General features: G+C 50.5%; 1 protein-coding gene across 7 annotated transcripts in view; it reads left to right on the top strand.

The window, feature by feature from the left end:
- LOC123778861 (putative E3 ubiquitin-protein ligase HECTD4) overlaps positions 1-14,967 on the top strand; it is a 129,261-nt gene that overhangs the window by 96,222 nt on the left and 18,072 nt on the right. For all 7 annotated transcript variants that reach the window (XM_045776507.2, XM_087857344.1, XM_087857340.1 and 4 more), the window contains 8 exons: positions 1,481-1,641; positions 4,518-4,699; positions 5,836-6,041; positions 6,345-6,475; positions 6,757-6,962; positions 8,506-8,685; positions 11,519-12,825; positions 13,818-14,025. In XM_045776507.2, the coding sequence (XP_045632463.2) occupies positions 1,481-1,641; positions 4,518-4,699; positions 5,836-6,041; positions 6,345-6,475; positions 6,757-6,962; positions 8,506-8,685; positions 11,519-12,825; positions 13,818-14,025 (2,581 nt within the window). The remainder of the gene's footprint in view (positions 1-1,480; positions 1,642-4,517; positions 4,700-5,835; positions 6,042-6,344; positions 6,476-6,756; positions 6,963-8,505; positions 8,686-11,518; positions 12,826-13,817; positions 14,026-14,967) is intronic.

The raw sequence follows: 14,967 nt of genomic DNA on the forward strand, positions 1-14,967 counted from the left end.
AACTTTCCCGTGCAAGATAGACTGATGAACTAATAGTTCAAGCCTAAGAGTCTGATGAAAAAGGATCTATCGCCACGTAGATAAGCTAGAATTTGTCTAGATAGAGATACAGAAACAGGTAATGTTAGGTACCATTCAATGCTTTGAAATGCAGAGTTTTACATTTTTACTGACTCAATTTCACCCAAACTTAATTATGAATCATTAAATTTTTTAAAGATTTATTTATTTGAGAGAGAGAGTGCGCACATGTGAGCAGTGGGGAGAGGCAGAGAGAGGAGGGAGAGAATCTCAAGCAGACTACTTGCTGAGCACGGAGCCTGACGTGGTGCTCAATCTAATGACCCTGAGATCGTGACCTGAGCCGAACCCAGGAGTTAGACACTCAACCGACGGAGCCACCCAGGCGCCCCCTGAATCATTAAATTTTTAAGAGAGGCTGTGGACTGGTGGTTTATTAAGGTGAACATCCAAGTAGAAAATTCCATTAGTAATACTACTAATCTCCCACTGCCTTCTGATCCAAACATCTGATCCTGGTTATCAGAAAATATCTGACAGTGGAAATGTGTGCAAGTATAAATTAGAAAAATAGAAATTTTGTTAAAATACTTCTGATATTTCTCAAGTAGTTTGATTCTTTTATGTTTTAATAATCCCTAAACAAACATTACTTTCATATTTGAGTCCAAAGTGTATATGCATGAGTTTACTTTTTATTTTCCTGCAATAAAAGAGGTATCAGATTTCCTGCTTTTCCAAAATTATTTTTTTAAAGATTTATTTATTTGAGTGAGAACATGAGCAAGTGGTGGGGTGGGGAGCAGAGAGAGGGAGAGAGAGAGAGAAGCAGACTCCCCACTAAGCACAGAGCCTGATGTGGAGCTCAGTCCCTCGACCCTGAGATCACGACCGAAGCCAAAATCAAGAGCTGGATGCCCAACCTGACTGAGCTACCCAGGTGCCCCATGCTTTTACAAAATTATCAACATAAAAACAATGAGCATAAAACAATGTGCACTGAATTATTACTGAAATATAGCTCTGTTGTCTTTAAGTTTCTTTTTTTTTTTTTTTTTTAATTTTTATTAGAGTTGGAGGGAGGGCCAGAGGGAGAACGAGAATCTTAAGCAGGCTCCACGCCCATCACGGAGCCCAACACAGGGCTTTATCCCATGACCCTGAGATCAGGACCCGAACCAAAGCTGGAGTCAGATGCTTGACCAACTGAGCCATCCAGGAGCCCCTGTCTTAAATTTCTGATTCATGATTACATACCAGTTAAAATTTGAAAACCAGTATGAAAAAACTAAACACACTGTCAACACTAACCAGATGTCTTTGACCTTTTAGAGACTCAGTGACGTGAAACTAACATTTATTACCAGGAAACTTTGGTATTATACCTATGTATTTTAAACCTGAGGGGGAAAGGTCAGTGCCCAAGAAGTCAAATAGACCTTTCCTTTAACTGTTGTAGGTGAATGAATTGGTGCAGGTAGAAACGTACCTCCGAAGTGAAGGCGTGCTGGTCCGATACTGGTATCCTATTGATATGCTGGAAAGGCCCCCGGCAGGCTACCGAAGGACGGCCACCAATGGGCTGGTCACGCTCGACAATACCAACCTTCAAATTCACAGGTAAGATTGAGCCCTTCTTTCTAGTGGATCCCAGAAATTCACTTACTGTGTCTTTACCACGTGTACCATTCGTCATTGATGGGCTTTTCCTTCAAAGCCAAGAGTTAGAAAGAGAGAAGGAAGCTAGTACAGTAACAGCAAAACTGCAGGAGTTGGGAAGAAATGTGGGGTCTGGTGTCACCCAGGTTGTGCCACAGGCACTCTGCCGTGAGCTGCAGGGGAGAGAATGGGGGTACTGAGGGGTGGCTGGAGATCCGGAAGAGCATGGGATGTTGTAAAGAGTAAAGGCAGTCCAGAAGAGAGAACTAAGAGCATGTCCAGCCCCGGCATGAGCAGCCAGCTCACGTCTCCATTAAGCTAACGAGGTGTTTGTTCCTGAGCGCGTGCTCTGTGCCTAGCACCGGGCGGAGGTCTCCAAGGAAGCATGTGCCTGCCCTCAGTGGGTTGTCTCTCCTCTAATTCAAACCTGCCGTGGCTTTCCATTTCCCTTGGAGTAGAATTCAGACCATCAACCTGGCTCACAAAACCCCTGCCTGAGCCTCAAAGTCTCTGCTTCTCCACGTACCGTCAGCAGTGCTGGCCTTTCCGTGTCTCTCAAACACGACGCTCGAGTCCTCCGTGGTGTCTCTGGCGTGCTCTTCCCTCGGCCTGGAGTGCTTTGTCCAGAACCTTGCATGGCTGTCTCATTCTTGTCATTCAGCTCTCAGTATGTCACTTTTCCAGAGAGGCTTTGCCTCCCCAGTGGTCTGAAGTAAGCACGGAGCCGCACGTTGTCAAGCACTGCATCTTCCTTGCCAGGGCCTGATGTTTTTGCCTGTGAATTTGGTTTAATTTATTGTGTTGTGTCTCCTCCTCCTAAACTATGAGGTTCCTATAAGCAGAGACTTTGTCGGATTCTTTGCCAGAGCCTCCTGTGTCTAACCAGGACCCTGGCTCACGTAAACTCAAAATATCTGTTGAAAAGGATCCCAAAACATATATGCTTGAATATCAATATGATACTCTTGAAAAGCTTTTAAAGCTTTATTTCATAAGTCAGTTGTATTTTTAGCAAATGTCTCTGATAGATGTAACTTAATGACCTTTGACTAGCAGCTGAGCGAGAAGGCAAGCAGGTGCTTTGTAAGGTTCCAGTCAGGCTACAGATATAGGACATCTATTCTCAGGATGAGGGCGGTGATCTCGTATCGGGAGAATGAAGGGAACGCCACACGGGTTTGTGTGATCAGTAAAGTGACTGGATTTCTCGTCTCAGTACAGATGTTCCTCAGAGGTGTGCTCTGCCTACAGTGCTCACATGGCTTTGAGGGCGGACTTAGAAAAAGCGCTGGACGCTCAGCTTCAGAGGCATTAGCAGTCTGCGGGGACACAGCAGGGACTGCTGGGCGGGCCCAGAATAATCTCACTCCACCTGCAGCCTCTGAAACCTGAGGAGGAAGCAGTGGGGAGTTAGTAAGGGCTTTGATTCAGACCTCCTCTGCTTTGCTGCCGGCCGCCGACGGACGGACGTCCTCCACAGAGGGAGGACACAGGTAGGGAGAGGTGGCTTGTTCTCACATCCGGCGCAACAATATGACAGACGGGTGGGGATGAGGGAGAAGCCCCCTCGATGCAGCACCTTGGCTGTGTTTATCTTCATAGTTGCCCAAACTCATCGGGTCTTACATGGCCTCTTTACCTTTATACCCAAATCTGAGTTAGGATAGACCAGCATCAAATTTAATACAGATCAGTAGGCAATGCAGAATGAGCCCTGATGGCTCCAAGTGGGTTTTTTAAACCTAGACTTTTTAGAGACAGTAGGGTGCTTCTAACTTGCCTTTAATTAAGTGCTTAATACCAGGAGAATGTTTAATAATGGTGATTAGCTAAAGAAATACAGGGAGCCTCCCCTATGCTTAGTATTAGATTATTTGCCAAGAGATGCAATTCTGAATGAGACCTGCTTAGTCACTCATGAGCTGTTATTCAAGGCAAATGCCAATTACTTCAGAAATTCATCACACGAGAAGTGTTCACGGTGAATTTCTCATAAGAGCTTTCGTGAGCTATAGTTCACATGCTGTGTGCTCACCCACTTAAAACATGCAAGTCAGTATGTTTAGTGTATTTACAAGAGGTGTACAATCCTCTCCACAATCGCTTTTATTTATTTATTTTTAAAGATTTTATCTATTTATTTGACAGAGATAGAGACAGCCAGCGAGAGAGGGAACACAAGCAGGGGGAGTGGGAGAGGAAGAAGCAGGCTCATAGCGGAGGAGCCTGATGTGGGGCTCGATCCCATAATGCCGGGATCACGCCCTGAGCCGAAGGCAGACGCCAAACCGCTGTGCCACCCAGGCGCCCCTCCACAATCGCTTTTAAAACGTTCACATCCCCCGAAGGAGAAAGCCCGTGCGCATTCTCTCCTCCAGCTCAGCCTTGTTCCGTTTCTGTGGATTTGCTCGGTCCTGGACCGTCGGCGTGAATGTGGTCACGTACCGTGTGGCCCTTTGTGTCTGGCCTTTCTTGGCACAGTGTCGCCGAGGTGATCCATGTCGTAGCAGGTGTCGGCGCTTCATCGCTTACTGCTGAGCCACGTCCCCCTGTGTGGATTTGCCATTCCTCACGCGATGGACATCCGCGTCGTTCCTAGTTTTTGGCCACTCTGAGTAATGCTTGTGTGAACATACATGAAGGAGTTTTGTGCGGACCTCTCTTTTCATTTCTTTTTCCACAGTGATTTTTGAGTAGAGAAAATGCAAACGTACTTAAACATGACTTCTTATTTAAGACCCAAGTGACTAGCTTGGCGGGCAGAATCCGGGGCCAGAGGAGAGGCCTGCGGGCCGGCCCGAGCCCCGGTGCTCAGCGCGTCTCCACTTTCCCCGCAGAGAGCTGCTGCGGTGTGAGGCGGCGCTGGCCAGGCTGTACTGCCGCGTGGCCCTGCTCAACATCTTCGCCCCGAAGCTGCCGCACTTGTTCACCCGCCTCTTCCACATCCCCGCCATCCGGGACATCACCCTGGAGCACCTGCAGCTGCTGTCCAATCAGCTCCTGGCTCCTCCCCTCCCAGGTGAGCCTTGGCTTGGGGCCTTCCCCGGGGACATCAGCTCAGGGTGGGACGGCCCTGAGAGCGAGCCCAGCCCCAGGCAGGAGACTGGGGGTGAGGAGCTGGCTCTCTGTGTGGCACAGGCCTTCGGGCTAGTGTCGGTAAACAGCCGTACACAGTCGCGATGACCTGGGCAGTGCTTGCTCACTTTGGAAAATGGAAGTATGCTACATGACCTATTTAGTCCTTGACCTGCTAAGCACTCATTGAGCTTCCCAACCGAATTGTGGATCAAGGAAAATTAAACATCACTTAGGAAGTCCGGTCATTGTAGTGTTGTCACGGACATTCTCACAGGCATTGTTCAGAAAGGAAAATATTCCTTTTACCAAGCTCCTCCACAGCAGACCTCACTAGTTCGTTGTGACTTCCATTGGAGCTGTGTCAATGGGCCAGGTTGTGTGTATCTGCAAACCTTGGGGCCCTTGGCAAGGCCCGATGCTGTGTGTGCAAACCCGGTGAAGGCTAAGCGATGAAGCTGCTTAGCCCAGTCCAAGACCGAGGGGCCCCTCTGTCTTCCCCCAGCACCTCGGCCTCCGCCTGCTCCCCTTGGACTCCCAGCAACTAAGACGGGAGCAAGAGGCGAGAGGGCAGACGCCACCCAAGGCCTGGTGGGCGTCTCCCATCTGTGGGGTCCCAGCCAGTGTGTGTGTGTGTGTGCACGTGCGCGCCTGCTGGGATCCCCTGGCCCACCCCAAGAACTTAGAGGCTCCAAGACTCATGACCCAACACTGGCTTTACACACTCCCTGGCGGCTTCTCGGGGCAGCTCAGGAGGGGCCAGGGCACACGAGTAGGTCAGGCTGTGGGAACCCCTGCGTCCAAGCAGCTTCATTTCTGTTTAATAGGCTTGGGCCGCCACTTCAGGTTTTATTTTAGGAAACAGTTTTGTTGCTTAAAAGAAAGATTTAGACCACTCATGTGAACCCCCTCTTCCAACCTGCCAGCCTGCAGGATCTGATCGGTAATGTCTTACCTGAGACGCTATGTCCGAGCTGCCCCATCCGGGTTATCTGGGCAGGCTCCTCGCTGTTGCCCAGGTTCTGCCTGCCATTGACTTCTGTGGTTCTGGTGAACGTAGCTTTTCTTTCCCGGCTGCAGATGGCACCATCAGCTCCAGCTCCATCCTCCTGGCACAGTCCCTGCAGCATTGCATCCACTCCCAGAACTGCTCGGCCACAGACCTCTTCTACCAGGGCAGCTCCCAGACCGTGCGAGAGTGGCTCAATGTGGCCATCACCCGGACCCTGCACCAGGGCGAGGAGAGCCTGCTGGAGCTGACGAAACAGATCTGCTCTTTCCTGCAGGTAGAAGTCTAAAGCTTTAATGTCCCCGAACAGGGGAGATAACTTTTAATTGGAAGTCTTATTGGCTTACTAAACATGACACTGTCTCCTCCCCAACTCCCCTAGCCCCTGCTGAACCAGTTTCCCTTTCCTCACGGCTTTCCCACCGTGTCCCATCCATAGCGGCCTTCCTCCCGGAGGGCTTTCTTGTCCCCCGGGGCCTGTGACTACGTTTGTGTTGGTTTCGTGCTTTGCCTGGGAGTTGGGAGATGAAATGCTCTCCTGTGTGTGGCCTGTGGCTTTCCTTGTTCAATCTCTTTGCAGACAGCACCCGAGCAGTTCCCCTCTGAGGAGTTCCCGATTTCAGAGTCCAAAGTCAACATGGATGTTAACTTCCCGGGGGCGGCTTTTGTCGTCGTGTCTTGCAAAGAAAGTCAGTCTGGATTCCGCAAAGAGTAAGTTGCCTGTTCTCCTAGAGAGCTAATGGGAGAGAAAAGAAAACTGGAGTCTGGTGAAACTGACAAAGAAAAACTCGAATTGTTTTTACTCTTTAACGCACACCGTATTTGAGCGTAGTCTGTAGTTCTTCCCATATTTCCATGTTTGGGAAATTCGTCCTTGTGAAGAACGACCTTCTGAGATGTGGGAATGACTCCCAGATGCCCACTTCTTACCCTCCGTCTCCTCCCTGGTGTGAGCAGCCGGACTCTACTGACCCTGCTCCCTTCCTCTGTAGCTCCTCCCTGTACAAGGCGCCGTGGGCACGGGTGCTCGTGTACGGGCTTGGCCACAAGGTCAAGCGGAATGGCCAGCTGAACCTGATCGAGGCCGTCTGTTACCCACGGGATGCGTCTCCGGCCAACACCGGCCTCACGCCGCCGCCTACTGCCAACCAGTACCCCTCGGTGATCCTCTCCACAGACAAGGTCCACATCAAACTGGGTATGTCTCTGAGTTAGCGCTTGGTAAGAACGGTGTGAAGTCATTTTAGGCTTTCCTTCTTTTTGAAGATAGAAAGGATTTTGTACCTTGCTGTGTGCCCTTTTCTGGTCAGTAAAGAACAGAAGTGCTTGGGACAGTGTATTTTAGGGGAGGAGATGAAACGAGCGCCTTTCCTGCCCAGGGTAGGCCCGGCAGACGCTGCCCAGACGTCAGTGGGGATTTCCTTTCCTTTCGCGAGCGTGCGTTGTTTAGAGGGACCCGAGCAGAGCGGTCCTTTAGTGGCAGTAACCCCAGCTGCCTTCCTCCAGCACTCATTAAAACTGAATTCTCTCGTGTGCAAGTGGCTCTCTGGGGCGCAGGCCACAGCGAGCGTCTGTCCCCCGTCTCCGTGGTTAACAGTGGGTGGCCAGGCTGGGAGGCCCAGTGGGTCTCGTCTCCCCGACATTCTTTGCTAAGCCCACATGGATTTAGGGTTAGGGGAGGGCTCCACCTCTGCAGATCCCGAAGCTGCCCCCCATTTGTGCGCCCCATGCACCGGGGCCACCTGTTTCCGAGAAAACACACAGAACAGACTTCCACTGCACTTCCTGTCGTGTTTGGCAGGAAAGGATGGACCTGTGTTTGCTAGAGACAATTCTGAAATGTATCTGACCTTCCAGGCAAAAATTGGGCCTTGGCTTTTCCACAGCCCCTGTCCCAGAGACCTTGCATCTTTAGGGAATGAAATGAAAGGAGACTTTGCTAAACAACTTAATGATCCCTTTTCATTAGGGCCAATTTTTTTCATAGTGCTTTGCCTATACTGGCTGTTCTTTAAACTTTATAATACACAGAAGATCTCTGTCTTCTCATTCCTCAATTATCACCATATAAATGGTCACCCCAAAATGCAGGCCAGTCTGCATGGTACCTCCTGACTTGTCCAAAGATCCCCAGGCTCCTGATGGCCTGACTTATGTCTGCCCAGGGCTTGTAGCTGGCCTCAGGCCTTAGGGCCTTTTTCCTCTCACTGCAGCATCTCTGGCCAGATTCAGGCCATGGCAGTGACACAGGGTAATAAGAGAAAATCAAAGCCCAAGGTTCTGGGAGTGCTAGTCTGGGGCGCCCCTTGTTGGTCCGCTCTGTAACCAAATACAAACTTAATGGTCTCATAGGATTGCAGCTGCACAAAGGGCTAATTATTTCTTATTGTATTCCAGTGAAGCATCTTTTAAGGTCTGACTTTGTATTTCCATGGGCTCATCAGGCTGGTTGGTATCTAACCAGCTGGGCAATATTTATCCTTCCCCATTCTCCTTGCTGCCCTTGTCCCCTTGTCACACCGACAAATGGACTCTTTGGGGGGACGTCCTCAGGCCCCTCCTGCACCTGCAGCTGACTCGGTCTGGAGTGCGGGGGAGTTACGTTTCCTTTCGCCTCCAGCTGATGAGCAGGTTGGCTTTCCAGCCCTGTTCTTCCACACACACCTGGTGGGTCCTTTCCTTGGGCTTATTTGGGTCACAGGCTGCCAGTTATGAGCCTTCCTCCTTGGCCGCTCTTCCAGGGGTGTCTCCGCCTCCGGGGGCCGTGCTGGCGTTGCATTCCTTGCCCCTGGAGTTCCCTCTGGCTATGGCCTTCGCCGAGCAGCTGCTGTCCTGGAGATCAGAGGATGGCGAAGGGAGAGCCGAAGATGAGCCCGACACCATCCCGACCTCTGTCCTCCTGCAAGTTGTGGAGCTGCTGGGTAAGGCTTACCTTCCCTCAGGATTCCCTGGGGAAACTGGGGGGGCTAGCTCAGTGCCTGAGGAAGGCACTTGCCCACTGGTGGCCTCTCGTTGGGTTGCTGTCATCTGAAAAGGGCTTGTGGAGCTGATGGTAATGTAGAGCCGAGCCTTGTTGTTGGTGGTGTTGTTTTATAATGTATTTATTTATATATTTTGAGAGAGAGAGCATGGGTGAGAGGGGCCCAGAGATCATAACATGAGCCGAAACCAAGAGTCAGATGCTTAACCGACTGAGCCACCCCGACGCCCCTACAGCCTAGCCTTCTAAACACATGACTGCGGGCTGTTCTCATTATTTTGAGGGGTGGCAACTAACCATGAAAATAAGATGAATTTTATCACACTTTAAAACACAAATATATGCCATTTTTGTAACTTCGGAGGTAGAAGGTGGTGTGGGAGTAAATAATGTTGCAAAATCAAACAGTATGACTTCATAGTTCCTGAAAGGTTTAAAAGGGGTTGCATTTTGGTAAAACTCATAAAAGGTAAACTTAAGAGTTGTACATTTTGCCATATGTAAATTCACCTCAAATTCTAAATTAATATTGAACAACGATACATCTACTTAAGTGTTCAGGGATAAAACAGACCAATATCTGGAACCGATTTTGAAATAATCAAATACTAAGGTGAGTTTTGGGTGAATAGAGGGGTAGATAGGTAGGCACATAAGAGCAAATACCTCAGAGCGTTAATGGGAGAACCTGTGCAGTGAGCGTGCAGGTGTTTATTGTCTAAGTAGTTCAACTTCCCTCTTTTTTGAGATTTTTTATGATATTGGAGGGGAGAAGATGTTGCGCACTGAAGCGCCCTCAGGTCACACAGATGATGTAAATGGGGGAAATAGGAGAATGGGCCAGGGCACCCCGTGCTCTGCCAGTCCCTGAGCCTGTCACTCCTTGCTGCAGGAGAAGGTGGCCCCAGTCCTGCCAGCTATTATTACTTTTTATTTCAAGAAAAGCCACTAATGTAGGTATTGATGTGAATTTCCCAGTTTTTAAATGTTGGCAATTAAATGACATTCTTTTAAATACCTTGGGTGAAGGATCAGGGAAGAGGAGTGAGGACCACCACGGGAAGGAGAGGTCTGTGGGCAGTCTTCGCTCATGGGCCACCATTCGAGGTCTGGGTGGAGGAGAATTCTAAGGCCGTCCTCTTACATAAATGGCAATGGCAGAGGAAGGGCAAGGGAGGGGAGGCGGCATGAGCTTCGGAGGGCATGACCGCGGACCGCATGGGCACTTGTTGTCTGTGAATGGCTTCCTGAGCACCCACGTGGCACGAGCAGCAGGAGTTCATTTCCAATTAAAGTCATGAAGCAGCGTTGCCCCTAAGATCAAGCAGCTTAGTGTGAATTTAAGATGCGTGTCTGGCACAAAGGGGATCCTGGTACAAACCTGTAACCCCTCTTGTTGTTCTAGACCCTATTTCCTGAACTTCAGTCCTCATGCCATCTATATGTGATTTCCTCCATGTCTACGAGTCATGCCTGTCAGCATTTATTGATTCGGTTTTTTGGCCATCTTCTCTTTTCTCCTTTTTTTAAACTTTGATTTTAGGGTGCCTGGGTGGCTCAGTCGGTTAAGCATCTGCATTCTCAGGGTCCTGGGATCAAGCCCCATGTTGGGCTTCCTGCTCCCCAAGGAGCCTGCTTCTCCCTCTCCTTCTGCCTCTCCTCCTGCTTGCAGGTGCACACGTGCCCTCTCCCACTCTCTCTCAAATAAATAAATACAAACCTTAAAAAACAAACAAAAAAACCCTTCAATTTTAAAGGAAACTTTATGTTGCCACTTTAAATGGAAAAGTAGTATCCCTTGCCATAACTAGGAGGTTAACTATAGAATAGTTTTCAGTAGGAAATACTGACCATTGTTGCCTGTCAGAAGCTCTGGGTCTGTGGCCCACTCTCTGTCAAGGATATACCAGCCTTGCCGTAAGCCTTTCTTGTTGACAGAATCAGGCCTGAAAGAGGAGTTAGAAAGGAATACTTTGGGGCACCTGGGTGGCTCAGTCGGTTAAGTGTCTGCCTTTGGCTCAGGTCATGATCCCAGGGTCCTGGGATCAAGTCCCGTATCAGGCTCCTTGCTCAGCGAAGAGTCTGCTTCTCCTTCTCCCTCTGTGCCTCCCCTCCCCACTCATTCTCTCTCTCTCAAGTAAATAAAATCTTTAAAAAAAAAAAAAAGGAATACCTTGTCAGTGTGTATTTCTGGGCTTTCTGATAAAATTGGATTGTGTGCCCCCAGTAGCAAGCATCTCATGGTTTGGGAAATACTGTTCTCATGACTTGTCACCAACTCACTTGATAACCTTATGAGAAAGAAAGAAAATGATTTTTTGGTGTGAGCCATGGAACCCGCTCTGTGCGATCATGCGGCCCAGGGGTTAAGGCTTTAGGCTCTGGGGGTAACCAGCCAGGCTTGAGCTCTTTGAGCCTCTGGTTTTTCCCTTTCTTTCTTTCTTTCTTTCTTTCTTTCTTTCTTTCTTTCTTTCTTTCTTTCTTTCTTTCAGATCTTATTTATTTATTTGATAGAGAGCAGGAAAGCACAAGCAGGGGGAGTGGCAGAGGGAGGAGGAGAAACAGGTTCCCCACTAAGCAGGGAGCCTGATGCGGGGCTCGATCCCAGGACCCTGGGATCATGACTTGAGCCGAAGGCAGTTGCTTAACCAACTGAGCCACCCAGGCGCCCCAGAGCTTCTGGTTTTTCATTGGTGAGCACCGGCAACAGCACCTGGTACGGAGCCCGTGCTGTACAAGTGACCGCTGCTGGTACTGTTTTATATTTGCTTCAGGAAACTTCCTGTGGACCACAGACATGGCGGCCTGTGTGAAGGAGCTCGTTTTCCATCTCCTGGCGGAGCTGCTGCGCACGGTGCACGCGCTGGAGCAGAGGAAGCACCCTGCTGGCCTGTCCTCCTCCATCGCCCTCCAGCTGAACCCCTGTCTGGCCATGCTGATGGCGTTGCAGTCGGAGCTCCATAAGCTGTACGACGAGGAGACCCAGAGCTGGGTGTCGGGCAGCGCGTGCGGAGGCTCGGGGGCGGCGGCGGCCACGGACCAGGGCAGGTTCTCTACGTACTTTCACGCGCTCATGGAAGGCTGCCTGGCGGTGGCCGAAGTGACCCTGCCCACCAACATGAGTGTCACAGCCAGCGGGGTGACCTCGACAACCGCCCCAAATCTCAGCGACTCATCGTCCTCCTCGTCCTCCTCCCCGGGACAGACACCACAGAGCCCCAGCCTCCTGTCGAAGAGGAAAAAAGTCAAGATGAAGCGGGAAAAGGCCTCCTCCTCCGGGAAGCGCCAGTCGTCCCGCTCGGTGGACTCCGACCCCGCCATGCTCAGCATCGGGGGCAGCAAGCCGGAGGACATGCTGTGGTTTCATCGAGCCCTCACCCTGCTCATCATTCTCCGACACCTCACCAGGAAGGACCCACAGGGGCTGGGGGTGACGAGCGACGCCATTGCCGACGCCTGCCAGGCGCTGGTCGGCCCCACCGCCCACAGCCGCCTGCTGGTGATCTCCGGGATCCCCACGCACCTGGACGAGGGCATCGTCAGAGGTGCTATCCGCAAGGCCTGCGATGCCCATGGCGGGGTCTTCAAAGATGAGATCTACATCCCCCTGCAGGACGAAGACCCCAAGAAGCCGAAGGACAAGGCTGAGGGTGGTGACGGCAAAGCTGAGCCGGAGAAGACCCTCGGCTTCCCGACTGCAGACAGCTTGGAGGTCAGCACGTCCAGCAGCCTGACCCCCGCCATGAGCATCAGCGCGTCCGCTTCCACCAGTCAGGCCTCCATCTGCAGCTCCCAGGGTATCTCGCAGACAGTCAGTGACCTCTCTGTGGATCCGCTGCTCCCGGGCGTCGAGCCGCCCGTCGCTCCTGGCGTATTGGAGCCCCACGTGGTGTCCAGCCAGGAGAGTCTAGACATCTCCCTGTGCAGCACTGGCAGCCTGGGCAGCCTGGGCAGCCTGGGGGAGCCGCTGGACAACGTGGAGACGGCCTCTGTGTCGGACATGGGCTCCATGTACACGGTCACGTCCCTGGACAACCAGCCCCTCGCAGCACGCCCCATCAAAGGCTTCGCGGTCGTAGAGGTAACGGCGCTCACGCCTTGGCAAGCACTAAAATCATGAGCGGCTTGAATCCCCCAAGCCTCTCGAAACCTCCCAGTAGTATTTCCAGGGGATTAACTGACATGTGACGTTGGGGCACCTAGGGAGCTCCCTGAGGCAGCTCTTGGAAACTGCCATGATATGTTATGTTGATTATCTGTGTCTGAGGTCACATTTCGAAGAGTGATGTCAAGTCCGATGGCATGAAGTAGATGCAGTTCGTTGCTGAGTATAGGAGGGAGGCAGAGAGATTCGAGGGGCCTGACCTTCCCTGGTGGACGGGCTTTATCAAGTGCATTCCAGCTCAAGCCTGCTGGTATACCTTTGCGTGGATTTGGGTTGTTCTAAACGTTCCATTGGCAGGAGGGGTCTTCAGTGATCCTTATGAAAACAGACTTGCCGTTCTATTCCAGGTGATTCTGAGTTTTCAGGCCACATTTCCACTGCAAGATCTCCTCTGCTTCTTGGGCCTCCTTGTTTAGAAATCCTGCATTCCGTGTCTTCACCCTTGTGTAAGGGGAGTCAGGCTCAGAGTAAAACTGTCCTCCCGTTACTGGATATGGAGAGGAGGGCACTAGAAGGGAATGTGTGTGTATCGTTTTGCTCTCCCAGAGAGCTCTGACAGGAGAATTCCAGAACCCGATGGTTGGTTTCTTCCCTGGAATCACTTCTCTTAATGTATGCACCTTCTTCCTGGGGGCTTTCTCGGATCTGAGCATGGACTTTAGCTCCCTGGGCATCGGAGTAAAGCCACAGACCTGGTCAGGGTTTAGCAGCAGATATTTCCGGCTGAGATGTTCCCTTCCAAGTTACTGCTGTTGGCGTGTGGCCGAGATGCTCCCCAGAAGGCCGGCTCGCGGGAGTCAGGCGGCGCTCACAGCACTGAAGACAAGGAGAGGGTTTCAGGGAAGGGAGGGAAGGAAAACAAAGTCCTTCCTCTACTCCAATCCTGACCCTTTTCTTCGTTCACACAGATAAGATCACGAGCCAAAATTGAGAAAATTCGAGCAAGTTTATTTAACAATAATGACTTGATTGGTTTGTCAAGTTTGGACGGTGAAGATGAGCTGATGGAGATGTCAACCGAGGAGATTCTCACTGTTTCTGTAGTAAATCAGAGTCTGTTTGATACTCAGGGGAGCCCAGGGTTAGAAGACTACTTCAATGATAAGTCGATTAAAGGTAGGTTATGGATTTTTTTTTAATTAATAGACTTTTGGGGGAGCAGTTTTAAACTTACAGAAAAAAATGAGCGAAAGTTTTCTATTCTCTCTGTACCCAGTATGCCCTATTTTTAACATCTTACCTGAGAAAGGAACTTTGGGGGCCCACTTGGGGGTGAGAAAGTTGAGAAATGATGCAGGGGGCCTTGGGGAGATGGGACAGACGTTCTTTGCTTGGCTCATGGGAGCTGTCAGAGCTGCGAGGGCCAGGAGGGCCCCCTGCCTCTGGCCCGCTGTGCCCCAGCCTGCCGAGACCGCGCAGAAGGGCCGTTCCCAGCCTGCTTCGGGCTCCAGAGTGGGCTTGTATATGCGACTGACGAATCACTACCCTGAAATTAATACTACACTGTATGTTAACCAAATTGAATTTAAATTAAAAAATTTTTTTAAATTGGACTTGCATTCAAGTCCCATTTTGCTTTTTGTCTAGCCAGACTTCCCTTTGTTCAAGTTCAGGTGTATTTATTTTGTTCTGTCCTACGAGGAGAACGTAGCAGGTATGTTGCTGGAAATCATTTGGTCATATGCCCGAGGACAGTAAGTGCCTCCGCCTTTACGCTAATTCTGGGGGAAGAAACAAGTCCCACTTTGTCATTCTGACGGCTCTTTGCGTGTGGACCCTGTCTGGCGTCCCCACCTCTTTCAGACGATGGGGAGCGTTCACCCAGGACGCAGCGCTGAGGCCCTGCTGAGCAAATCAAGCAGCAGACCCCTGCCTGAGGCCGGCAGCTTGCTCTGAGCTCCGCTCCAGAAACAGCAGTTTTTCTCTCTTTTCATGATTGCAGTCTTTTGTGTTGTCATTTTTATTTTGTTCTAGTGTTGCTCAAAAATTTTAATCCATGTCCTTTTTTCTAAGTCTTTAAGATTGTTTAAAATTTCATGGTAGAGTTGTAGAATTTTT

Source organism: Ursus americanus, chromosome 30 (genome assembly GCF_024610735.1).
Source record: "Ursus americanus isolate L20-20 chromosome 30, mUrsAme1.1.p, whole genome shotgun sequence".
Classification (NCBI taxonomy): domain Eukaryota; kingdom Metazoa; phylum Chordata; class Mammalia; order Carnivora; family Ursidae; genus Ursus; species Ursus americanus.